The sequence below is a fragment of the Heterodontus francisci genome, chromosome 19 (genome assembly GCF_036365525.1).
Source record: "Heterodontus francisci isolate sHetFra1 chromosome 19, sHetFra1.hap1, whole genome shotgun sequence".
In the NCBI taxonomy this organism is placed as follows: Eukaryota; Metazoa; Chordata; class Chondrichthyes; order Heterodontiformes; family Heterodontidae; genus Heterodontus; species Heterodontus francisci.
This window is the reverse complement of record NC_090389.1, coordinates 86,490,288-86,518,198: the sequence shown is the minus strand read 5'-3', so window position 1 is coordinate 86,518,198 and position 27,911 is coordinate 86,490,288. Positions and strand designations below refer to the sequence as shown.

General features: G+C 42.2%; 1 protein-coding gene across 1 annotated transcript in view; it reads right to left on the bottom strand.

The window, feature by feature from the left end:
- Positions 1-1,021: 1,021 nt before the first annotated feature.
- The window catches only part of LOC137380271 (protein transport protein Sec61 subunit alpha-like 1), a 35,152-nt gene continuing 8,262 nt past the window's right edge, over positions 1,022-27,911 (bottom strand). Inside the window, exons 2-12 of the mRNA XM_068052159.1 lie at positions 24,872-24,939; positions 21,069-21,134; positions 20,623-20,701; positions 19,296-19,427; positions 14,496-14,605; positions 13,758-13,911; positions 10,403-10,563; positions 9,020-9,217; positions 7,799-7,990; positions 6,420-6,496; positions 1,022-3,127 (exon numbers count right to left, since the gene is read on the bottom strand). Coding sequence (XP_067908260.1) covers positions 2,941-3,127; positions 6,420-6,496; positions 7,799-7,990; positions 9,020-9,217; positions 10,403-10,563; positions 13,758-13,911; positions 14,496-14,605; positions 19,296-19,427; positions 20,623-20,701; positions 21,069-21,134; positions 24,872-24,939 — 1,424 coding nt within the window. The 3' untranslated portion in view covers positions 1,022-2,940. The remainder of the gene's footprint in view (positions 3,128-6,419; positions 6,497-7,798; positions 7,991-9,019; positions 9,218-10,402; positions 10,564-13,757; positions 13,912-14,495; positions 14,606-19,295; positions 19,428-20,622; positions 20,702-21,068; positions 21,135-24,871; positions 24,940-27,911) is intronic.

The following is a 27,911-nucleotide window of genomic DNA, read 5'->3' as shown; positions in this document are numbered from 1 at the left end:
GTCTTCACAGGACTGTGCTGTGGTCATTCCTATGCATACGGTCATGGCCAGGCAGGCAGGCAGATTGGTGAGGACAAGGTCAAGTATGTTTTTTTCCCACCTGCAGAGTCCTTTAGGAATCAGGCAGCTCGGTCAGCAGTGGTGCTACTAAGCCACTCTGGCTGATGGGCATTGAAATCCCCCACCCAGAGTACACTCTACACCTTTGCCACTTTCAATGCTTCCTCCAAGTAGTGTTCAACATGGAAGAGTACTGATTCATCAGCTGAGGGAGGTAAATGGTAATCCGCAGGTTTCCTTGCCCCAGTATACAACACTACCGTACCCATTAGTGAGAAACTTGTACTCACCAGTACTGTAAGTTATACAGAGACTCTCACCCACCAGTACAGTATCCATTATAGTGTCATACCCATCAGCACTGCACCCATTATACAGTAACAGTCCTGTAATCACCAATACTGTACTCATGCTATGGGGGTGACAGATCTGTAACCCAGTGTTGTAAGGTGACCTTTGCTGGAAATTGAGTTTGTGGAAAGGAGAGGATTGGCTGCGATGCCTCCCCTATTTAAATAGCTTGCTGACTCACTAAGGTGGCTTTCAGATGAGAATCAACCTCAGTACACTCCAGTAGCATAGCCACGCATTTTCAAGAGGAACAGAGATTGTAACGCAACAAGAAAACTTGGAGGTGGGGGGAGGGGTTGAAGGTAGAATGCACGATGTAGTCAACGTCAGTGGTTTTGCAGTGAATGAATAAATCAAATTCCATTACATGGAATCCCGGGGTTTTTAAGCTCGCACTTTGTCCTAATTCTCTGGACTAAGGAGGGTTGGGACAGACCAAATACAAAGCCAGGTTCCCAATCCCTTGCCGAAAGCCAGGCAGAGGTTAATCTACTGGTCTGTGTTTGAATACAGCATATGCAGAATGACCCGTTTCCGTGCTGCATATTCTCCATTAATTTTATGTACCTTCGCAGAATCAGCAACATATAGGATCAATCAGGAAGACCGATCAACGTGTTCTCAAACACTTTTATTTATAAAGACTGAATTTTAAGTCAGCAAGTCCTGGAGGAGAACAAACACTGCTTAACGAGGTTTAGTCACTGTCAACGAGTGGGAATGCATAGAAAGTCCATATTTTTTCCAAACTGGAACCATGGGTTGAGAGAGACAGTGAGTGAAATCCTGAAACATTTTACACAATTTAGCAAGAGAGAATTCTTTAAAATTCCATTATCACAACAGAACAGAGGAACATCAGTTTTCATCCAGACGCTGAGAATTATGTACAAAACTAAATATATTGTTTAAAAAAAAAATTAGAGGATCGGAGACAGGCGCCAGCAAATTTACTGGTGGACCTCAGTACTTTAGGACGCAGTCATGATACCAACTGTTCACACCCCTCCCCAGGAAAGATGACTATAGTCACCTGGCACTCTCCATGTGGCCACTCTTCCTGCATGAACCTGCATGAGCAAACAATTTGACTAAGGAGGGCGAGTATCATAGGCAAGCCTGATCTGTCCACAGCAATCCAGCAGGAGGCAATGAAGTGATCAAGAGCATGCAACACCCACCCACCTGCACCCCTCCATCACCCCCCCCCCCCCCCAAAACCACACCCTAGCCCAGGGGGCACTGGAATAAAAATTACAGAAACCCTAAATATGCACCATTAAATACTGAACTGGTGGGAAGGGAACAAAAAAAAAAACCAATGAGCATCAGTAAGCTGTACAAAAAAACAGCTACATTTATCCTGCATTGTAGATAATAAATGTCAAATTTTATTTTTTTTTTCCCAAACGCAAATTTCAAATCAAAAGAATTCAGGCCTGCATCTTAAAGTACAACCATGTTAAGTTTAAAAAGCATAAGCAATTTCGTTACTACCTCCAGCTGGCTATATAAGTGCCATCCATACAATAAAGAGACTTGCATCTTTAAATACTCTAACCCTAAAAGTTCCAATAAATTTCTGGTGCAGCCACCATCAAACCCTACAAAGCAGAGTTTAGCGGCGTCAGTTATGGAGGCAATCTGTCGGTATTTTATCAACTCCTGCCCTGGCTGTACTGGCCCCCTGTCAAACACAATAGGCGAGTGATAGAAACTAGGAGGGAGGTGAATGAATGAACAGCACCCCAACATTACACTGAATACATGTGACGGGTAGTGCCATTACAGATCTCCGATACACGGCCTATATCACTTACAGGGCACAGCTTTCCCAGGATCATTTTCATGCTCACTCCAGTCTTTTCCTGTTCTTTTCTGGAGGGCAATCCCACAGCTACAAGGAGCTGTCTTTATGTCTGAGCTTAGGTGTAGTCAGCTAACTATTGGACCACAGCAGAACCTGACCATGTCCCTGCCTGACATCCGTGCACTTCTCCAGCCGGTGTCTTTGGATCACAGTTGGGAATGCTATCAGACCTCCCCTCCACCACTGACCGTGTCAGAAGTGTTGAGGTCTACTGCACTGATTAAGCTACTAAACCAGCAACCGATCAGAGAGAAAACCAGGGACCATTACTGATGTGGAAGACTAACATGTATTTACCCACTGAAGCGTCAAAAATTTTAAATTAAAAAGAAACCGTTTCCTCCTGAATCTTTTTGTTGCGCCTTTGAATCAAAGTGACACACACACATACACACACAGGCCAAACATTTCCCATGGTGGAAATTTGTGCTTTTAACCATAATTAAAAAGAACAGATTCCAAAATATGTTTTTCAGCTCTTGGTACCAAGAACAATGAAAAGCTGAATTAACCCTATGCCACTCAGCAGTGAATTTTCAGAAAATAAAGCAACGCTGGGTGAGAAAGGGGTCAGAAACAATCTTCCCTGCTGTGATAATTCAGAAATCTCTCTCGCCTGGACTCAGATACACTCAAAGGAACGCAGAGTCGGCACAGTGTTAAAAGAGCAGGGCTCCCATGCTTCCCACTTCACTCTGCTCTTTCACAAAGATCTCAAAGTACTGGTAAATGATGGTCACTGCCAATAATATACCAGTCCCAGACCCTATAGCTCCCAGAAAGTCAGCAAGTACGGACAGTGCACCAATGCACAGGCCTCCAAAAGCAGCGGCAGTAGGAATATATCTGTAAAAAAAAAAGTTAAGATGCATAAATACAAATTGCAGCATATCATATCCAAGATATTGTGCTGTTAAACAGAATGTGATTCTACTTAAAATAGGGACCAAGTGCTGGAGACACTGGTCCTTTCCCTTAGATCTCAGGTTCTAACCGAGCCTAGACTGATGAAACAAGAGGCTCCTGTCTGCTAAACAAGTTTGGGAATCTTAATCCAGTGACCAGTAAGCACAAAACACCCCTCCACAGATTCAGCCCTAATTAGTAACCTCAGGCCACAAGCGGGCTAGTGTAAGAGATGGAGATTTTCTGACACTCACTGTTGGGAGTTTTATTTTGTATCTAACCCACACTTTACTTGACGTGATCAGCACAGACACTGGATAAGTCATTCTTCAGGACTGCCAATCCTCACCTTGGTGAGCACAAAATTCATTAGCAAACATGATATAAAGCTACAAGACCATCTGGAGCTCAACTGCACTGAAAGAATGAAAGAACACTGCACACAATGGGCACTAGGTGGAGTCTTTTGCTGTTAGTTCTGGGCATTAATAGAAGTACTGTGTGCAACGATTTTGGATTAAAAATGTGTGCACCTCTCTCTCTCACTTGTTCATCTTTCTCCGAGAGCGCAATCTACTATTGCATCTGTACTTCTCTCTAACTCGATGGCGAGATGCGTTGAGACGAAAGGCATTCAAAATTAGTGAACACCAACCCAAGATGGAGCTGTCCCTGAGAATGGAGTAAAGTGTCCAGCATCAGACATCCTTTACCAGTTGCCAATCACCTGCTCTGAAAAATTTTGACATCTCTTCACTTATCCAAAAACTCTGCGCCTCTTCTCTTCAATATGTTTGCTAATCTCTCTAAGCCAAGGCCATTGTGGGGTGCACCATCACTACATGGACTGCAGCGGTTGAAGCATGCTTTGAGGGATCTAGGGATGGACAGTAATTGCAGCTGTGGCCTTGCTGCACACAAGAACCAAATAAAAACCTCTTTGTATTTTTCTGTACATCTGCTATTCTGTAATTTTCTAAAACATTTTTTAAAAAAGAAATGTTTCTAATTTATTTTTTAAATAAATCTTTCCTCCCTAGACTCTCATTAGGAAATTGGACATTGTGTAGGTTTTCATTCATGCTTAGTCTCAATTCAGTCTGGGCCCATGATGTTACTACAGACCCACAGCTGATGAACTGAGCTAGGCCTGGAGGACAGCTAGGTGACCCTGAACAGACTACACTGAGGGCAGGCTGTGCAACCAAGTGAGGCGCTTCATGAAACAGCACAGCAAAGAGGGCTGAATGAAGGTTCCAAAGTACAGCAAAACGGTTGCAGACTCTGCCATCCATGTAAGAAGGGAAGCCAGAGAACAGAAGGGCACACAGGCAAGAAAATACAATCATTTTAGACAGGCAGGTGGATCAAGTACTGGATGGAAACACTACTTAAGATTGGTGGCCCCTTAATCACAAGCTTCAAACGGTTTGGTCTGCCATTCAATGCCTGGTGCCTATTTATGATCCAAGGTAATTTTGTTCCTTCCTTTTGGTCTCCCACTTTCTGGCTGGAGAAAGATGCAAGAAAGCAGTCAGCCTGAAATATCCAGCTGCCTAAACCTTGGTCAGAATCAGGTCATGACACATCATCTCGCTCTTCACTTATCTCTGCTGCAGCAACACCACCAACCCACCAGATCCAGGAAATGGAATGAGAGCAGGAATAAAGTGCCAAGACTCTGGTCAATACCCCAGACTCAACAACAGCAATCAGAGCAGTATGGCCCAGGAGGCAGCCTTTCGGCCCATTGAGTCTTCACTGACTCTTTTAAACAGCAATCCAGTTTGTCCCACTCCCCCTTCTCTTTCCCCATATCCCTGCAATTTTCCATCCTTCAAATATTTATCCAATTTCCTTCTGTAGGCTATTACTGAACCATTATCCCCTACCCTATCAGACAGTGCCTTCCAAATCCTAATCACGTGTAAAAAAATTTTCCTCAGGTCACCTTGCTAATTACCTTAAATCTGTGCCCTCGGGTTATTGACCCTTCAGTCATTGGAAACGAGTAAATAAAGAGAAACTATCTAAATCCTTCATGATTTTAAACACCTCTATAAAATGCCCGCAGACTTCTCTGCTGTAAGGAGAACCACAGCTTCTCCACGTAACATCCAAGCATATGAATTAGAAGCAGCAGTAGGCCACTCAGCCCCTCAAGCCTGCTCCGCCATTCGATATCATGGCTAATCTGATTGTAACCTCAACTCCACATTCCCACCTACCCCAATAACCTTTCACCCCCTTGTTCATCAAGAATCTATCTATCTCTACCTTAAAAATATTCAAAGATTCTGCTTCCACCGCCTTTTGAGCACTGAAGACACATGACCCCCAGAAAAAAAGTATTCAGTCTTAAATGAGCGACCCCTTATTTTTAAACAGTGACCCCTAGTTCTAGATTCTCCCACAAGGGGAAACATCCTTTCCACATCCACCCTGTCAAGAACCTTCAGGATCTTATACGTTTCAATCAAGTCGCCTCTTACTCTTCTAAACTCCAGCGGATACAAACCTCACTCATCTCGGGAACTATTCTAGTAAATCCCATCTGTACCCTCTCCAAAGTCTTCACATCCTTCCTAAAGTGTATTCCTGGAATTGGACACATACTCCAGCTGGGCCTGAACTAGGCGTTTTATGTAGGTTTAGCATAACTTCCCTGGTTTATGTACTCTATGCCTCTAGTTATAAAGCCCAAGATCCCACATGCTTTATTAGCTGCTTTGTTAATCTGTCCTGCTACCTTCAAACATTTGTGCACAAACACCCCAAGGTCTCTCTCTCCTTGCACCCCCTTTAAGACTGCACCATTTAGCATTATTTTGGCGCATTCTTCCTACCAAAATGCATCATCTTTCACTTTTCTGCATTGAATTGAATTGGCCATGTGCTCGCCCAGTCCACCAGCCTCTCTCTCTCCTCTTGAAGGCCATCACTATCTTCCTCACTGTTTACCGCACTTCCAAGTTGTGTCAGAATTTCAAAATTGTAACCTGTACAGCAAGTCCAAGTCATTAATGTACATCAAGAACAGCAGTAGTCCCAGCACCTCAAACTGCATCCTACTACTTTGTAGCAGAAATGGGCAATACATTACTCTTTAAATATTTAGGAATCTGTACACAATTAGATCACAGCCAACAATCCAACTGCGATACTGGCTTTGAAATAAATGAAAATGATCGCTTAGTGTTTCAATGGAAAACTGCTAGAGTTAATGACTTACCTGTTGAGCTCATGGACCATTGACGTCTCCCTGTGTCCTCTCATCACCATCTGCTGTTCTTTCAGCTGCTTGGCTACCTGTAATTCAGTGAGAAGGAATACTCCAGCTTAATTGTGCTATTATACCAGAAAATGCAAACGAAGCAGCTACAGGCCTCACCATCGATACAAGGCTATTACTGTGCCAGGTACAGTCTCAAATGTTCGTCCCAATCCAGTAACACAATTACTCCATCTTTCTTCCTTCCTCCCTCATTGCAGGAAAACATCAAAGTAAAGTCAATACAGGACCAGCAATTATATGGGGGTGGGGAGGAAGAGGAGACAGCAGAAACTGTGCACAGTGCCTGCCACCTTCAGAATCTCCTGCCCGATGATTGCGTACCGCTTACTCCATATGTCCACACCCCCACTCGACTCCTTGCTCAGTAAAGCTCCAGGGGCTGGTAACACTTTTGTGGCACACACCTTGCACAAATTGCTATCCTTCTTTTGCAATGAAGTGTCAGCAGGCTGTTCATCTGCAATGGGCACTGCTTACTACACAGGGTCACTCCTACAGGGAGTCACTACAGAATGATCCTTCCGCCACCACATCCATGTTAAAGGCAGCTGTAGCAAACCCAGCACTGCCAGGCTCCGATCAGCAAGCTCTCAGACCAGGCACCGAACCAGGAACCTCTCCGTCTGGATAAACTTGTTGCGCCATCGGGCTTATTGAAACAGTAAAAGTTTAAAAAAAAAAATTTAAACAAAATTGTTTCTATTTTTTGTAAACTGTGAACATTTTGCTCAGAGGCGACACAATGAAAAACCTTTTAGGCGGTGAGTGGTTAGGATCTAGAATGCACTGCTCGAGTGTGTGGTGGAGGTAGATTCAATCGTGGCTTTCAAGAGGGAATTCTATTTGAAGATAAAAAAATTGCAGGGGTTACAGGAAAAAGGCAGGAGTAGCAGCTCTTAGAGAGAGCTGGCATGGACACGACAGGCTGAATGGCCTCCTTCTGTGCTGTAACCATTCTATGAAAACAAGTGCATTCGGGACAGCTAGTATTGGCATGAAGGTCCACCAAGGGTTAAAGGACACCACTCTGCCTCAACGATGCACCTCAGCCTCAACTTTACAAAAATTACCTGCTCCAATTTTTATATTTACATTAGGTATCTTGTGACATCTGAGGAAGACAATCCACTTAAGTGTTAAATTTGGAGCAATTTTATACGGTGATCCAACACCCACTAAGAACCAGTTGGAGATTGAATCCAGATCCACAGGGAACTGGGCAAGACGACAATTTGTAAAAATAAACCACCAATAGAGACCTGATATGGCAAGATTTCTGCAGATAGAAAGTAAATCTCTACAGTGCAGACACTTACGTCCTTGGCAGAAGAACCAGACACTTCGATCCAGGTCTTGGAGAAGAAAGCACAGGAGCCCAACATGAAGACAATATAAATCACTGCGTGAACAGGATCATCCAACACCGAACCAAATGACTCCGGAGGGGAGAGGTAATAGCACAGACCCCCAACTGGATATGCACGTGCCGGACCACCACCTGTGTTATCCTTCAAGGTAAAAGAAAAGTTTTATTCAAACAAGAACATGGGGATGAAGGGGCAATCAATCATTTAGCTCAGCTTACTACCAGACCCAATTTCAGGCTCTAACCTGGACATCTCACTTCATCACCACCTCCCAATTTCTCCCCATCTCTTCTGAAGGTCCTGATGCATGCTATTACAGGTTTACATGGCTGTCAGCTATTAATCTAGCACATCACCTAGCCTTCATATGAGAGTTTAGACTAGCAGGGTACAGCAGTGTTCAATACTGACCTCATCCAGCTTCCACACTTTCCAACACAGGGCGAGCGGGCAGGTTTCAGGAACAAGAACCATGGCTGACTTCCACCTCCCCAACAGAGGATTCCCAAGGACAACTGCAGCATCCCAATGCCACAGACAGCTAGATGCACACATACCAAGAACTTCCACCGCACTGGATGGTGCACTGAACCAATGAGCCAGAAAACCAAAGCTTGGTCAGAGGTAGCTTTTAAGAAGTGTCTTAAAAAGGAGAGGCAGAGTGGTTTTTGAGAGGGGGGGGGCATGGGATGGTGAGTGAATTCCAGAGCTTAAGATCTAGGTAGCTGGAGACATGGCCACCAATGGTGCAGCAATTAAAACTGGAGATGCTCAAGAGGCCAAAATTAGAGGTGTGCAGATATCATGGAGGGTTGTGGAAGTGGATGAGATGAGGGGGGGGGGGGGGGGGGGGGGGGGGGGGAGGGGGAAATCAGGCCATGGAGGGATTTGAAAACAAGGATAAGAAATGTAACTTTAGGATTGACACCACAAAATTTTTCCACACAGTGATCAATATAGGGAAAGGACTTTCAGTAGGGCAATGAGGAAACAATCTCAAATAATCCAGAGTCACAATGAACCAAATGGCCTCCCTCAGCTGTATTTAATTTGAGATCTTGAGGTGCAAGCAATATCTCACCAACTTCATTAACCTGGTTTGTTTGCTACTTGGTGTTTTTGGTTTAAAGAAGTGCAGCTCCCTACACAAATCAAAAAAGTTATACTTACAGACCACGTCCCCAGTAGATTGACGAGGAAATTGCCGCTGAATCTTGTCGACAACATCTGTGAGATAACGTAAAGGTTGGAGACTAGAGCAGACTGGAGGATGATAGGAATGTTAGATGTGTAGAAAAGCTTGATGGGATAGGTGTTGTACTGTCCACGGTAACGGGCAGACTTAATCGGCAGATCTACTCTGAAACCCTGCAAGGTGCAAACATAAAGCTGCTTTAATATGCATCATTACTCTCTGATGTAGAGATTAACATTTAAATTTGTTTTTTCAAAAAAAGGACCAGTAAAACTGAAGGCAACTTGCAGAGATTAGGTAATGCAGCCCAGACACAATCTGGCTCAGCAGCATAGTTGGCACTGACCCATTATCCAACAACCAGCACATTTTTTTACTAGAGGCAAATGGAACACACTAAGAATCCATTTTCCCCATCATGGCAAGTTGGGAAAAGAAATTCAGTAAAGCTAGCAATTTAAAACACACAGAAAAACATACGGCACAGAATCCCATTTCGTCCATGCTGACCAAGAGCAGCGATCTGGCCTCATTCCTCTCCCCAGCTCTCCTTTCAGGCAGTGCTTTCCAGACCCCACCACCCTTGGTAAAAACATTTCTCCTGAACTCCCCTCTAATCCTTCAACAAATTACTTTAAATCTTTTCCCCCTGGTTATTGACCACTTTTCTAGTGGCAATGGGTCCTTCCTATCCAGGTCCCTCAATGAAATCTCCCCTGAGCCTCCTCTGCTCCAAAGAAAACATGCCCAGCCTATCAAATCATTCCTCATAGCTAAAATTCACTATTCCTGGCAGCATCCTCATAAATCAGCTCTGTACCCTCTCTAATGCAATCACATCCTTCCTGCAATGTGCTGGCTAGAACAGTGTGGCATGTCATCCAGAAAAATGTCCACGAAAGCTGCCGGATTGTCGTTAAAACCCAACTTATTTACAAATGTCCTTCAGGAAATGGAAGCTGTCATTCCCACCCAGTCTGGTTTCAATACAACTCCAGCCCCAACAGCAGGAGATTTGACACAATGCTCTCTGCCAGGGGTGGGCAATAAATACTGTATTGCCTACGTCAAGAATAAAGGAACAAAAGCAATTGCAGCTGCAACCTGGAGTGAAGATGCAGTCTCTGAAACATCTATAGACAGCTTCCAGTGGAATGCACTGCTCACAAACCCCCTCTCAATTAATACACCAACTATCTTTAAAAAGTATGTGCACTTTAGAAGGTGATCTAAAGCACTTCACTTTGACTCGTGTAGATAAATATGGTTACTATTGTGCGTCCAGTAAGTTCTCGTAACCAGCAAAGGCAGAACGATCGGTAATCTTTTTGGCAGCACTGGTTTCACCACTCACTCACCTGGAAGTATATCACCACTGCAAAAACAAAGATGGTGGCGATGAGGTTCATGAGATTTGGCAGGTTCTGGCGGTAAAAGGCTTCACGAAGAGCACGGACTTTGTCCTGTCGCGTGGCCAGGAGATGGAACAGGGCAATGATTGATCCCTCAAACTCGGTCCCTGTTGAATATAGAAGCCACAATTAAAAAGGGTTGGAGTACAAAGAACAGTACAGCAAAGGAACAGGCCATTCGGCCCTCCAAGCCTGCGCCGATCTTGATGCCTGCCGAAACTAACACCTTCTGCACTACCGGGGCCCATATCCCTCTATTCCCTTCCTATTCATATATTTGTCAAGATGTCTCAAACGTCGCTATCGTATCTGCTTCCACCACCTCCCCTGGCAACAAGTTCCAGGCACTCACCACCCTGAGTGTAAAAAACTTGCCTCGCACATCCCCTCTAAACTTTGCCCCTCGCACCTTAAACCTATGTCCCCTAGTAACTGACTCTTCCACCCTGGGAAAAAGCTTCTGACTATCCACTCTGTCCATGCCGCTCATAACTTTGTAAACCTCTATCATGTCGCCCCTCCACCTCCGTCGTTCCAGTGAAAACAGAGTTTTTCCAACCTCTCCTCATAGCTAATGCCCTCCAGACCAGGCAACATCCTGGTAAACCTCCTCTGTACCCTCTCCAAAGCCTCCACGTCCTTCTGGTAGTGTGGCGACCAGAATTGCACGCAATATTCTAAGTGTAGCCTAACTAAGGTTCTGTACAGCTGCAACATGACTTGCCAATCTTTATACTCTATGCCCCGACTGATGAAGGCAAGCATGCCGAATGCCTTCTTGACTATCTTATCCACCTGTGTTGCCACTTTCAGTGACCTGTGGACCTGTATGCCCAGATCTCTCTGCCTGTCAATACTCCAAAGGGTTCTGCCATTGACTGTATACCTCCCACCTGCATTAGACCTTCCAAAATGCATTACCTCACATTTGTCCGGATTAAACTCCATCTGCCATTTCTCCGCCCAAGTCTCCAACCGATCTATATCCTGCTTTATCCTCTGACAATCCTCATCATTATCCGCAACTCCACCAACCTTTGTGTCATCCGCAAACTTACTAATCAGACCAGCTACATTTTCCTCCAAATCATTTATATATACTACAAACAGCAAAGGTCCCAGCACTGATCCCTGCAGACCACCACTAGTTACATCCCTCCATTCAGAAAAACACCCATCCACTGTTATCCTCTGTCTTCTGTGACCAAGCCAGTTCAGTATCCATCTTGCCAGCACACCTCTGATCCCGTGTGACTTCACCTTTTGCACCAGTCTGCCATGCGGGACCTTGTCAAAGGCTTTACTGAAGTCCATATAGACAACATCCACCGCCCTTCCCTCATCAATCATCTTCATCACTTCCTCAAAAAACTCAATCAAATTAGTAAGACACGACCTCCCCTTCACAAAACCATGCTGTCTCTCGCTAATAAGTTCGTTTTTTTCCAAATGGGAGCAAATCCTGTCCCGAAGAATCCTCTAATAGTTTCCCTACCACTGATGTAAGGCTCACCGGCCTATAATTTCCTGGATTATCCTTGCTACCCTTCTTAAACAAAGGAACAACATTGGCTATTCTCCAGTCCTCTGGGACCTCACCTGTAGCCAATGAGGATGCAAAGATTTCTGTCAAGGTCCCAGCAATTTCTTCCCTTGCCTCCCTCAGTATTCTAGGGTAGATCCCATCAAGCCCTGGGGACTTATTTACCTTAATGCTTTGCAAGACACCATACCTCCTCCTTTTTGATAATGAGATGACTGAGACTATCTGCACTCCCTTCCCTAGGCTCATCATCCACCAAGTCCTTCTCTTTGGTGAATACTGATGCAAAGTACTCATTTAGCACCTCGCCCATTTCCTCTGGCTCCATGCATAGATTCCCATCTCTGTCCTTGAGTGGGCCAACCCTTTCCCTGGTTACCCTCTTGCTCTTTATATATGTATAAGAAGCCTTGGGATTTTCCTTAATCCTGTTTGCCAATGACTTTTCATGACCCCTTTTAGCCCTCCTAACTCCTTGCTTAAGTTCCTTCCTACTGTCTTTATATTCCTCAAGTGCTTCATCTGTTCCTAGCCTTCCAGCCCTTACAAATGCTTCCTTTTTCTTTTTGACTAGGCTCACAATATCCCGTGTTATCCAAGCTTCCCGAAACTTGCCAAACTTGTCTTTCTTCCTCACATGCTGGTCCTGGATTCTAATCAGCTGACGTTTGAAAGACTCCCACTTTGAAAGACTGGGAGATTATTTACAATACTGTATATATTGGGCTCTTGATGTCATGTTTAAAAAATATCCATTTTCTCTGTATTACTCATCCAAGAAAGTGAGCAAGGCCATGTGCATTAGCATGCAGCCAAGTGCAGACATCCCATTTTCACAGATGTAGATGCAAACTTCGCCCTCTCATTTCAAGGTTCAAAGCTCATAGTTCACCACCAGAAGCCATCTCTGCAAGATTTTGTATTCAGACGAGACATACAAGAGACTTTTGTCTTTTGTACAGTTGGATCTTTCTCCCCAATACACAACATAAGAACATAAGAAATAGGAGGAGTAGGCCATTTAGCCCCTCGAGTCTGCTCCAGTCAATAAGATCATGGCTTATCCAATTGTGGTCTTGACTCCACTTTCCTGCCTGCCCCCCATAACCCCAGACACCCTTGTAGTTCAAAAATCTGTAACTCAGCCTTGAAGATATGCAATGACCCAGCCTCCAAAAAGAGCTGACGCTGACATTCACATTCCTGTTAGAACAGGCTCAAACTCAATTTGTGGGATCACTACAGCCACCAGCAAGAGCTTTCACCATATCCACCTGGGCCTGACATTTACCCAAAGTACAGATGCAAAGATTAGAAATGTTACTGCCACTGATCCTCAAAAGGGAGGAAACACACTGATGATTTATAGCAAATATTTTTCAACCGAATGTCAACGACTAGGCACAGTGATCTTTAAAATAAAGACTAACCTAGCACTCTCAACACACGGATGCAATGGCTGATCATTTCCCTCGGACAGGACTTGTGCATATTTTTAAAATCAACAATGTGGCCTTCATTCAGAGTTCTGTTCTCAAGCTTCATATACCCCAACCTAAATGCTTTCTCCTCCATACAGATCCACTGTTAATAAAATCACACACTTTTCTAGTACAACTCATCTATCAGATTTACCTTATCTGTTCTCCTGCACAGAACACTGTGGTATTCAATACAAGTGTTGGCCCATCATCCAGATTTCTTGAGATTGGCTGTACGGTAAATATTTTAAGAGTATAACGACCATTAGCTGCCTACCTCTACCGGTATTCACTGTAGTAGGGCTGAAAGCCTTCCACACAATTGTCTCACAGATGTTGGTGGCGATGAAGAGAGAAATACCAGATCCAAGGCCATACCCTTTCTGTAGCAGTTCATCCAGGAGCAACACAATCAGTCCAGCAACAAACAGCTGTAAAAAGTTTAAAAACCATTGATAAAGCCCAGTAAAACTCTGCAAGGAGAAAGCAATACAATTCGACTGGAACAGAGCAAATCGTATATGATTACCATTTATTAAAATTACCAAAATTTAAAAAACTTCCAAACTATACACTTCGGCAAATACACTATCTTATGGCTTCCTTCTGCAGACAGCAGCAATGTTGCTCTAAATGTGGTTGCTTAAGCAACATGCAAACAGAAAAGAGAGCAATATGGTTAAGTGACCATATCTCATTACTCATAATTTTCTGAAAAATCTAATTTACATTTGAATGGATCAATACTGCTGCCACTGCCTCCCTGGAGAGCCTGTTCCATAGATACACTCACTCAATGATTGCAATTGCAAACTGTTGGGTTTAGTCCAACATAGCACGCGCTAATTGAAAATGAGATGAACAACCCCAAAATCAAGTTCAGAACAACGTTTGTCCAGACTGAATTCAGAAGATAAAAACTAGGGACATTTCATTACCAAGAGTGATTATCAGATGCAATGACAGCCACTGCCACACTGACATTTCACCACAACTTAGTTTTGACCAGCTTTACCTGAATAATGATCAGCAGACAGATGCCAGCTCCCATTTCTGATGGATCTCCATACATCCCAGTCATGACGTACACAATAGCTTGCCCAATAGTGATAATCATACCAAAAACTGTAGGGAAAAAGTAAAGTCACGATTCAGATACATTCACCAGACCTCAAGTGAAAGCCTCAACAACAACTTCCATTTATACAGCATCTTTAAATGTCGCTAAATATCCCAAGTTGCTTCACAGGAGCATAATCAATACAAGAACAGGTTTCAAAATTGCAAAGCAGATCTGAACCAGTTAAATTGTGTGCAGTCATAGATCCCAGCGTCAGTTTACTGGCATTATTTTCTCACTAATTCCCATGGATTTGTATGCACAATCTACATTCAACTTGAGGGAAATGGAGAATTCACCAGCCTTGTGACAGAGCATGACAACTTCTTAGACCACCTCAGCACTGCCAAATATCTGGGACATTTCATGTGCTGAAGGTTGTTGTACTAGCACTTCACAAGTGAAGCCTCACATCTGTTCATTGCACCAACAATTGTAGTGATCACTGTGAGAGAGCAGTTTCACACTATTAAAAAGTGCAAGTCTGGCTCAGCTGGTTGATACTCATCTCATTTTCAGTTCAAGCCCCACTCCAGGACTTGAGCTTGCTATCTAGGCAGACACTTCAGTGGCAGAGTAGACACCTTTCGGATGCAACATTAAAACCAAGGCCACACCTGCCCTCAGGTGGGTCAGGTAAAAGATCCCATGGTACTATTTCAAAGAGCAGGGGAGTTATCCCCAGTGTCCTGGCCAATATTTATCCCTCAATCACCATCACAAAAACAATTATCTGTAAGTACCACATTGCCGTTTGTGGAAGCTTTCAGTGTGCAAATTGGCTGCTGCATTTCCTAAGTATTTCATTGGGTGTAAAGCACTTTGGGAAGTCCTGAGGTTGTGAAAGGCAGTACAGAAATGCAAGTTTCTCTTTTTGAGGAAGTGATTCATTGCTGCAGGTGTTGTTCTTAGATGTCTAACCAGAGGACCTCCCTCCTGCTTAGGTGAGGAAAACCTCCTATGACACTGGAGAGCAGATAGTTCTACTGGTGTCTGGCCAACATTCTTTCCACGTCCACCACTAATAAAACTATTCAGTCATTCATTCATTTGGGGTTTTCCCATGTACAAATATGGGGCGGCACAGTGGCGAGCACCGCAGCCTCACAGCTCCAGGGACCCGGGTTCGATTCCTGGTACTGTCTGTGTGGAGTTTGCAAGTTCTCCCTGTGTCTGCGTGGGTTTTCTCCGGGTGCTCCGGTTTCCTCCCACAAGCCAAAAGACTTGCAGGTTGATAGGTAAATTGGCCATTATAAATTGTCACTAGTATAGGTAGGTGGTAGGGAAATATAGGAACAGGTGGGGATGTTTGATAGGAATATGGGATTAGTGTAGGATTAGTATAAATGGGTGGTTGATGTTCGGCACAGACTCAGTGGGCCGAAGGGCCTGTTTCAGTGCTGTATCTCTAATCTAATCAAATAGTCTGTCACTTTCATCTACACAACTGTGACTACACTTCATTGGATATGAAGCACTTTGGGATGTGTAGAGTACGTCATGTGTCTATATAAACAAAAGTTCTTTTTGTAACTTGCAAGCATTTAAATGCCCTTTTGACTTACCACATTTATGACTAATATTGCATTTACCTGTCTACAGTTACATGATTCCTAACTAATTATTCAGCATCAGTAAGATTTCAGCAAAGTGTCTAAAATTAACAAGAGTGCAATGGTAGGTCTGTGAGATGTGGATATTACCTTCATTTACACTGCGAAAAAGATCCCATTATACACAAGACTCTATGCCTCAGACTTGGGTTAAGACATACATACGAATTAGGAGTAGGCCATTCAGCTCCTCGAGCCTACTCTGTCATTTGATAAGATAAAGACTGATCTGAATGTGGCCTCAACTCCACTTTCCTGTCTGCCCCCCATAACACTTTACTCCCTTATCTATCAAGAATCTAACTCAGCCTTGAATATATTCAATGACACAGCCACTACTGCTACCTGGAGGAAGCGAATTCCACAGACCAATGATGCTCAGAGAAAAAAATCCTCACCTCAGCCTTCTAAACTTCAATGGGTATAGGTCCAACCTGTTCAACCTTTCCTCATAAGATAACCCCTTCATCCCAGAAATCAGTCCAGTGAACAGTCTCTGAACTGCTTCTATTGCAATTTTATCTTTTCTTAAGTAAGGAGACTAAGACTGCACACAGTATTCCAGATGCGGTCTCACTAAGGCCCTGTACAGCAGTAGCAAAATATCTCTATTTTTATACTCTATTCCCCTTGCAGTAAATAACAGCATTCCATTTGCCTTCCTGATCACTTGCTGTACCTGCATACTAACCTTGTGATTCATGTACTAGGGCACCCAGATCCCTCTGTACCACAGAGTTCTGCAGTCTCTCTCCATTTGAATAATATTCTGCTTTTCTATTCTTCCTGCCAAAGTGGACAAGTTCACATTTTTCCACATTATACTCCATTGCCAAATTTTTGTCCACTCACAACCTATCCATATCTCTTTGTAGACTTTATGTCCTCTTGACAACTTATCTTCCTACCTACTTGTGTCATCTGCAAATTTAGCTGCCATACATTTGGTCCCTTCATCCAAGTCATTGAAAGGAAAAGTATATAATTCTGCGAAGATTAGTGATGGATCAGAAGATTAGACAGATTTTTAAAAACCATTATGATTTTCTAAATGTCTGCTATAACTCCTTAATAATGGATTCTAACATTTTCCTTATGATATATGTTAGGTTAACTGGCCTATAGTTTCCTGCTTTCTATCTCCCTCCTTTCTTGAATAGAGGTTTTACACCAGTTATTTTCTTATCCTCAAAGACTTTTCCAGAATCTAGAGAATTTTGGAAGATCACAACTAATGCATCTGCTATCTCTGCAGCCACTTCTTTGAAGACCCTAAGCTGCAGGCCATCAGGACTTGGGGACTTGTAAGCCATTAGCTCTAATAGCTTTTCCAGTACCTTTTCCCTGGTGATTGTGATTGTTTTAATGTTCTTCCCTCCCTTTTACCTCTTGTTTTTCCAAGTATCTTTGGGATTTTTGTGTCTTCGACAGTGAAGAACAAAAAACCTGTTCAATGATTCCGTATTTTCTTGTCACCCATTATTAATTCCCCAGACAGAGTCGCTAGAGAACCAACACTCACTTAGGTCACTCTTTTCCTTTTTAAATACTTGTAGAAACTCTAGCTAGCTTTCCCTCATACTCTAGTTTCTCCCTTTTGTTTTTAAAATGTCATTCTTTAAACTTAGCTACGGATGGTGCATCCTTCTCCTAGTCTTTCTTTCACAATGGAATCTCTCAAAGATACGTGAAATATCTCCATAAACGTCTGCTACTGCTTCTCTAGCATCCTATCTTTTAACCTAACTTCCCAGGTCACTTTGGACAACTCTGTCCTCATACCCTTGTAAATGCCTTTAAGTTTAAAACGTTGTCTTAGACCCACACTCCTGACCCTCAAACTAAACATGAAATTCCATCATGTTATGATCACTGCTGCCTAGAGGCTCCTTTACTATGAGGTCATTAATTAATCCTGTCTCATTGGACATTATCAGGTTTAGAAGGCCTGCTCCCTGGTCAGCACTAGAACATACTGCTCTAAGAAACTGACTCAAATACACATTATGAACTCATCTTCCAGGCTACCTTTGCCAATCTGATTCTTCCAATCTATATGTAGATTAAAATTACCCATGATTATTGCAGTACCTTTCTTACAAGCCCCCATTATTTCTTCCTGCACACTGTCCTACAGTGTAGCTACTGTTAGGGGACCTATAAACTACTCCCACAAGTGACTTCTTTTCTTTCCTATTTCTCATCTCTATCCAAACTGATTCTACATCTTGGTCTTTGAAAGAAGGTATTTCCTCACTAATGTACTAATGTAACTCTTAATTAACAGAGCTACCCCACCACCTTTTTCTAGCTTCCTGTCCTTCCGAAATTTCAAAAAGACAGTAGTTAAAGTCAGTAGGGTGAAAGATCTGTAGCTACAGATCTGTCACTGTGGACTAGAACAATTCAAATTAACAAAATCAAAGCATCACCAATGAAGCAAATTAAAACATATCATCAGAACCCTGATTTTTCACAAGGTACTATGAGCCCAGTTGCAAAGCTAATGTAAATATGATTAGAGTTGACCTATTCTTTCAATGGTGAACGATGGGGCTGGGCAGGTATCAATGGATAAGCAACTGAAGGTGCATAATGTGCTCAAGCTGCAGCATCAGCAGGACATTCAAGAAAAACAGACAGGAAAGTCTTTTCTCTAGCAAAGACAATACTGAGGAGGGACCTGATAGGAATCCTTAAGACTACAAAAGGGTTTGATAAGGTAGACATAGAAAAGGCATTTCCATTTGTGAGAAGGACCAGAACTGAAGGCCATAAATACAAGATAGTCACTAATAAATCCAACAGGGAATTCAGGAGAAGCTTCTTTACCTAGAGAGTGGAACTCACAACCAGAGAGAAGTAAACAGCATAGATATATTTGAGAAGCTAGATAAACATGAGGGAGAAAGGAATAGAAGGATATGCTTATAGATGAAAAGCGTGGGGCTGGGGAAAGGAGGCAGCCAGCGTGGAGCATAGATAGCACATGGACACGCAAGCCAAATGCCCTATTTCTGTGCTGTACTTTGAAACATCACAAAATCAGTTGCTGCAGGTCAAACTGAATCTTGATACTTACGTTTCTGTGCTCCATTGAAGAGAGCTCGGTCTTTAGGAGTGTCACCAACTTCAATGATCTTTGCGCCTGCCAGAAGCTGCATGATGAGACCAGAAGTGACAATCGGCGAAATACCAAGTTCCATCAGTGTACCTAAATTTAAAACGTGTTTTTTTTAATATCACCTCTGATATGTGCAGCGCACAGAATGGCTGTACGCCAGAAATAATTGATTCTGATGGTACAAGGTGCTTATAGTCTGCTCCCAGACTATATTGGATTAATTTTCTAACAATTCAAATTAAACATCTTAAAACACAGCTGAATGGAAATTAAACACAAAAAATTGAAGCATTGGATAATTTGAACTGAATTAATAGACAATATAATTAGTATATTTGTATTTATATATGAAAAAACCCAGAGAACAAGTCAGTCAAAAAGCCTAGCAGCTGACTCTTCAGAAGGCACAAGAATGTTTTTTAAAAATTGAATAATTTAGTCCTTCAGAAAGGAATGATGTGCTGGCACCAAGCGTAAATAAAATGGTAGGAAACAGGCATGCACCCATAATTTTATAATTAAACAGATCAGAATCACGCTGCCCTTGGAAAAATACAATTCCCCATAAGGGGAAAGAGAGCAGAGAATGAGAGAAAGCCAGCCTGGATCAATTCTTATTGCCAGAGACCCAAGTGTACATCCTCACCCTCTGCATACAGAGTTTCCAACCAGTGAGCAGATTCAAGAAAGGATAAAATATTAGGGGGAGACTTGACCTCAGATGCACAATGTGCACGTTACCTCCATTGTTCAAAAGACAACCCTCCTGCTCCAGTGTTACTCATCAAGTGTTTGGCAAACTTTTGCTCAAGAGCCACCTCAGAACTGATTCAATGTATTGCAAGAGAAAGTGATTAAGATGGTGTACTGCAGGCACAATGAGCGCTTCTGATTTCTAAGCTGCACTCAGGGTATGTGCAAATTGGATACTAGGTATTTATGCACAGGAGAGAGAACTTAAAAGAGGACTGATAGCTCTAGTAGAACAAAATACTACAGTCTGAATAGTCTATTTTCACAATGGAGACTGGTGCAGCCAGGCTAGCTAATTTCGTTCCTTTCTTTCCCCGCACAGGAAGGGAAATGAGAACATTGTTGAGTTCCAAATTCACTATATAGCCCACAGCTGGGTATAAATGGAGACTCAGACATACAGTAGCATGTCTATCAATAGATTCAGAGAAGGGGAGGTCGGTCATAAGTGCCGCTTGGGCCACAGAAGCTCCACTCCTCTATCCAAGCTAACGGCTGATATCAAGTTTAATTTAAAATAAACTTCCATTACCTCTGTTTGAAGCCAGAATAACTCTCATCCAGTAGAAAGGATCTGCAGAGTCTGAGGACATGATGCCAAATAAAGGAATCTGAAGAGATTTAAAAACAAACTATTTTATAAGCAACTGTAGTTTTCCTGAGACATGTCTACTCCAAATAGTACCTATGCTTGAAGCAGAAAAAATTAGATGCAAGGAATTATACAGAACACACTGTAAACACTCAGGTTACTCAGCAACTGTGGACAGCAGAGACAAGTCAACTCATTTCTTCTCTCCACAGATGCTCACTGACCAACACCTGTTTTTTTTTTTAGTAAAAATACTTTACAGCATTATTGGAATTGCACTGTAACAAGAAAACCCTCAGTTAAAATTACTAGAATTTTATTTGTTTCCAGCCCAAATGTTGGTTTGCGCAAAAAGTGAACAAGTAACGTGTTTGTGAACAACTGACCTGGCAACAGACTAAGAAGATGAAGAGTGTAATCGCTGTCCATAGTACTTTTTCTCTAAACTGAATCTAGAAAAACAGAATTAGAGCATTGAAACATTTATTCAACCCATATCAGATACAAAAATGCTACCAATAATAATGAGGTCAATTAGTGCCTCGAGTCTTTTCGCCATTCAATTATAATCATGGCTGATCTGCACCTTAACTCCATATCCTTTTGAATGCTCAGCGAACAAAAATTTAATCGACTTAGCATTATTTTTGTGACAGAATTTTCCACGCTTTTACCACCCTTTTCGTGAAGGAGTGTTTTCCTAACTTCCCTCCTGAATGGCCTGGCTATCAGCTAACTGTTATGTACCCTCGTCCTAGACTCTTCCACCAGCGGAAAAGTTATCTGCCCTTTCAAAATTCTGAAAACTTCAATCAAGTAATCACTTAACCTTTTATATTCCATGGAAGCCTTTTTTTTTTTTAACATTGGTAAGAATCATTAAATGGTCATAGCACAAGAGGGGGCCATTTGGCCCAACGTGTGCGCGCAGGCTCTCTGCAAGAGCAACTCATCCAGTCCCACTCTCTTTTTCCCGTAGTCCTGCAAATTTTCTCTGATAATATGCTAATTCCCTTTTGAAAGCCACAATTGAAACTGCCTCCACCATCCTTTTAGGCAGCATACTCCAGACCCAAACCACTTGCTGTGTAAAATGGTTTTTCTCATGGAGCCTTTGGTTCTTTTGCCATTCACCTTAAATCAGTGTCTTCAAGCTTGTGATCCTTTTGCCTAGGGGAGCAGCTACTCCCCATCTAGTCTATCTAGACCCCTCATGATTGAGTAGCTCGATCGAATCTCTTAATCTTCTCTTCTCCAAGGAGAACAGCCCCAGTTTCTTCAATCTATCCAAAGCCAAAGACTTGCAGTTTGATAGGTAAATTGGCCATTGTAAATTGCCCCATGTCGGTAGGTGACAGGAGAATTGACGGTAGGTGGGGACATGGTAGGGAATATGGGATTAATGTAGGATTAGTATAAATGGGTGGTTGATGGTTGGCACAGACTCGGTGAGCCGAAGAGCCTGTTTCAGTGCTGTATCACTCTATAACTGAAGGAAGGTTCCACATGTTAAATGGGGGGACACATTGCACCAAGATATCTCAAATATTGAATGGCACAGGCAAGGTAAGTCAGGCCAGCAAAGATAGACCAAATTTAAGTTACTGAAATAAGAGCAAATTTAAAGAGCTTAGGAATAAACCTTTAAGGGGTGATAAACTTTGGAATAAGCTACCAAGTTAGCAAAGAAAGATATTGAGCTCAAAGTAAACCACAATCACGATAATCAGGCCTGTCACACACTACCTGATTTAATAATTAATGCTAAACCTTCAGTTACAGAAATCAAAATAGTTGTCATGCAATTTAGGTCAATAAGGTTTCTGCTCACACAAATGTTACAAGTTTGGTTACACTTGAGATATAACATTACTTATATACCATCACCCGCCCCCACTCTACAACCAATTTCCGTTCTTACTCTGCAAGATATGCAACAGATAACATTTTTGTTAGCTATACCAGATTGTTGTCATAAACCAGCAATCAGTGCCCCCTCAAATTGGTCACGACAATGGGATTAATTGCACGATACAGCAGCATAGCTGTCATGTTACTGGGACTAGTAATCCAGAGGCCTGGACTAAATTCAGAGACACGAGTTTAAAATCCTACTTTAGCAGGTGGGGAATTTAAATTCAGTTAATTAAATAAGTCAGGAATGGGGACCATGATACTACTAGATTGTCCTAAAAACCCCATCTGGTTTACTGTCAATTGGGGAAGGGATTCTGCCATCCTTACCTGGTCTGGCCGACAAATGACTCCAGAGCCACAGCAATGTGACCTACTCTTAAACTGCCCTTGGCCTAGCAAGTCACTCAGTTTTATTCAAGATGGTGATTCATAAGGGGCAGGTGATGAATGCTGGCCTTGCATGAATGATTAAAAAAAACTGTTTTGAACGAAGCTTGGCATTTAGGAAGGGTGGGGAGGGGCAAGAGGCAGCAACCAAGAGTAGATTTTAGGGAATCATTAAGTCTCCAGACTCTTCTGGATTATTGTCATCAGTAATTAGGAGCCCTGCTCACCATGCTAGTAGTTGCAGCCCAATTGCCTTGCAATAGCATAGACTCTAATATCCATTTCCAAGCTGCAATACCCAGCCTTGCTCCAAATAAAGTTACGCATTGTAACACTTCTTCAAACATGAAAGTGACCATATTCAAGACTATACTGTATCCAGCTGTTAACAATTTCCTTTTTAAATGAGGCTCGAAATAGAAAGAGGAAACATGACACGGCTTCCATCTTTAGCCTTGTTTTTCATGCCTATAATGGATAATTTTAGTTTCCTCAACTATACACAAGTTATTTAAAGTTAAAAATAAAAGGCATAATTTGCATCACTTGGGAGTCTCACTTAACTTGTAAGTGTTAATATTTACAGGTTAAGCGCACTCCCAAAGCACATAGATAATAAGGCATCTAAAAATACATTGAAGAGCCAGACAACATCTGCAGCGTCTTAATCTATATCTCCAGAGAGGAAACAGACTGTTCCCTGCAGCAAAGGCCAGGCTAAACACCTGGCTAATGAGAGCTGTAGTTTTATGGGATTCTGCATTTATTCAGTAAACCAGGTACTTACAATTTAATTGAGATAGAAACCGTCTGGCATTAATTTTATATGCTTGAAGTACTGTCAATGGATATTGTGTCACACCAGCTATGGTGTGATTCCCAAGCAGACTCATTCTATCAACTGTCTTCTGCATCCCTGGATTAGAGATCAATATCCAGCAATTCTCGTTGAAAAGTGCACATGGGTGCTGATGGAGGACAAGATCAGCCGTGATACCCCCTACAGACAACCAGTTGACTAGGATTGTTGTGTAGTCTTACGCATCAAGAACGATCACTTGGGTGAAGCAGCCAGCACCTATGCAACCATACTGCAATGCATACAGACCTTTTCAGGAGAGGAGGAAGCTCCAAAATAGATCTATTTTTGAAATTAAACCCCCAAAGGATGCATTTTCTGCATTATCCTCACAGTAACATATTGGGCAAGGGGAATTGAGGGAAGGAGATCCATGATATAAATAATTAGACAACCAAGAATATAATTAATGGCTTTTTCAACCTCAACACTACTTCACACTGACTACTGTTGAATGGTTAAAAGGACATTATAAAATCACATTGTAAACCACAAAAAAAATTACTGTCTTTTTCTAACAGAAAGGAGCAGCTTTGAGAAAATACGGCAACACAGAGGGGAGATATCATTTTGCCTCAGTTAGCAACACCAAAGCCTCTGAATAGAAGGTTTTAGGTTCAAGTCCCACTCCAGATATATCTAACCAACACTGCAATGCAGCACTGAAGTAGTTCTGCATTGTTAGCAGTGCTATCATCTTGGATGAGAAGTTAAACCATATCCACCAATTCAGGTGGTCATAAAAGATTCTGTGGCACTACCTGACCAGGAGCTGGGAATTTTCCCAGTTCCCTCACCCAATTATTAGATAAGCTGGTCTTTCATTTATTTTCTGTTTGCAGGACCTTAACTAGAGCTATGTTTACTGACACAACAGTGACAGCACTTCCAAAATAATTCATTGGCTGTGAAAGACTTTGGAATGAGATATGGTGGTATATATAAATGCAAGTTAGCTATCTTTCTGTAATGCCGCTTTTACAAAAGAAAAAAATTGCATATTAAGAAAATGGTTTCTGAATTTACCTTTCTCTCTGGTTTCTGGATTTCTGGTAACACCGCACAGAAAGGTTTGATAACTTCAAGGAACTTTACTGGAAAGCAAGACAAGGACAATTGTTAAAAACGTAAAAATACAAAAATCACATGTGGGCGTACCTACACAACATGGACAGTTCAAGAAGGGGGCTCACCACCACCTTCGCAAGGGCAATTAGGGATGGGCAATAAAGACTGGCCTTGAAATGACACTCATCCCACGAATGAATAAAAATGGAGCTACGCCTTTGCGCAATGGTCCTGTGCTCACCTCACGACACAAACAAGGTTACTAACAAGGGAAAAAACTGCCCCTACACCTGCATCTTCCATTCCATAAAATACTATCACTTTACTAAGATATGGGTTAGGCCTCAGGTAGAATACTATGCCAGTTTTGTCTCTTCATATGATGGGAAAACATTGAAACTTTGCAAAGGATACAGAGGAGGGCACAAGATTACAAAGTATTCACAGCACAGAACTAGACCATTCAGCCCAGCAGGTCCATGCCAGTGTTTAAGCTCCACAAAGATATTACCAGATTAACACCTTTGTTATCTTGGTAAGCTCAGCATGCTGGGTCTGTATACTTCAGAAAAGCATAGACTTGGGGTGTGATTTGATGGAGGTTTATAAAGTAATGAAAGGACAAGATCATGTGGATGCAGACCAATTATTTCAACTAAATAGGTTAAGGATGACATGGGGGTCACACTTATAAATTACGTAAAAGTACAATTAGGTTGAATGTTAGTTGGTACTTTAGAGAATAGTGGATCTGTTTTTAAGCGATAGTTGGACCCATTTCTGGCTGAGATGAAGACCACATACAAGAGGTAGCTACCCCCTTATATAAATCAGTGCCAACAGGACGTCCTGGATTAGGTTTGATGGCCTAAAGGTGCTGGAGAAGAATTCTGCGGTATGGATGCGGAGTGTAGGAAAGGCATCACAATTGTGTAGGATAGGCTTGGTGGATCCTTCTGATCCATCATTTTTGTGCATGTGTAATGTGCTCAGTTAACTTTATAACCAGTTTCATAAGAACTGACATAAATCATGTCAAAGTAACTAATGTTAGAATATCTAAATGGTTCAGTGTTTGCGAACAGCACATAATTTCAATTCAACTCAGTATTACATAAACAGAAAATATGTGGCCAACCCTTTCAGTAATGGACTAAAAATAGACATGCCCCATAATGGCTGGTGCAGCTGGTTAGCACATTGCCGCTGGTTAGCACATTGCCGCTTCAGCTTTGTATATGAGTTGAAATCCACACAAATGGCATGAAAGATCCTATATGAAATGAGATTGGACACCTTCCACCCAGAAGACATAGAAACAGTCAGTAATCTCAAGGATGAGGACAGCTGAATGCAACAAATCAAAATGTCCCAGTGAAGCAGGAACAAATGCCTCACTGAAGATTGGGTTAAGGCAAGTAGCTGAAACAAATGAAGGAGCATCACTTTGTACCAACACATCCCACCAAAACTGAGGTTTACTTTATGCCATGAAAAAAAAAGGTAGATTTGGATTTACACTGAAATTTTGAGCACTGCCAGAACCACACACGAAAGCTGCTCTTTTCCAACCTGGATAGTATCCAGCAGTGTGGACCTTGGGTCTTCATGCCACAAATTCACCAAGAATCTGCCATTTAAGTTTTCATAATCACGTGAAGTGGTTATAAATGCACTACAGAATTTTATGTTATATTGGATGAACACACAACCTTCTGACACCACCAATGCCATTATGCACAAAGGGGCATGACCATATAAACCAGGTAACTGCCTACAACTGTAGCTCCCAGATAAGAAATAACTGATCATCTCATCAGTGCAGTTGGAATCTGGTGTCAGAGTGTGGTACAGTACTGCATCACACCATTTTGTTGTGCTCAAAATAACGTATGCACTTGACAGATTTTTCACTTCAAACACAAGACAATTATTTTTTGGATTTTAAACCTGTCATTTTTTTTTTACAGAAGACTGCAGTTGAAGCTTTAAATATAGATGAATTTGTCAAAGAAAATAACAATTCTAAAATGTGTTATTTCAATAAATAAAATGACTATATTGAGTCCATAAAGTGACTTAAGAGGTTAAATTATTTTGCCATGTACACTTAAGTATATGCATTAATGAGCCTTTTAGGGTGTAAGAACAATGTTTCATTGGTAATCTCCCACTAAGTCATTCGTTCCTCTGAACTCAAAATTGTGGCAGTCATCATTCACTTGTCCCTAGAATCTAGATAGAATGGTAAAAGCACAGGAGGCTATTTGGGCAAGTAGCGGCTGTGCTGGCTCTCCAAGAGCTACTCAGCTAGGTGCACTCCCCCGCCTTTTCCCTGTAGTCCTGCAAATTGTCTCTTCAGAGAATTATCCAATTCTCTTTGCAAACTCATGACTGAATCTGCCTCTACCACACACTCAGGCAGTGCATTCCAGATCCTAACCACTTGGTGTGTAAAAATGTTTTTCTCAGGTCGCCTCTGGTTCTTTTGCCAATCACCTTAAATCGGTGTCCTCTGGTTCTGCACCCTAGAATTAGAGCGTTGGAGAGTTTGAAGTTTATTGTGAGTTATCAGAGAGGGGACAGCCAGCCTTGTCACAGAAGGATTTATACTGAAAAAGTCCTTCCTGATGGAACTTCAACAAAAGTAGGGAGGTCATGCTTCAGCTAGAGAGGGCGTTGGTCAGACCACATCTGGAGTACTGTGTACAGTAACGGTTTCCTTATTTAAGGAAGGATGTAAATGCATTGGAAGCAGTTCAGAGGTTTACAAGATTAATACCTGGAACGGGCAGGTTGTCTTATGAGGAGAGGTTGGACAGGCTAGGCTTGTATCCGCTGGCATTTAGAAGAGCAAGAGGCGACTTGACTGAAACATGTAAGATCCTGAGGGGTCTTGACGAGGTGGATGAGGGTCACGAGTCCTTGGAACTCTCTTCCTCAAAAGGCAGTGGAAGCAGAGTCTTTGAATATTTTTAAAGCAGAGGTAGAAAGATTC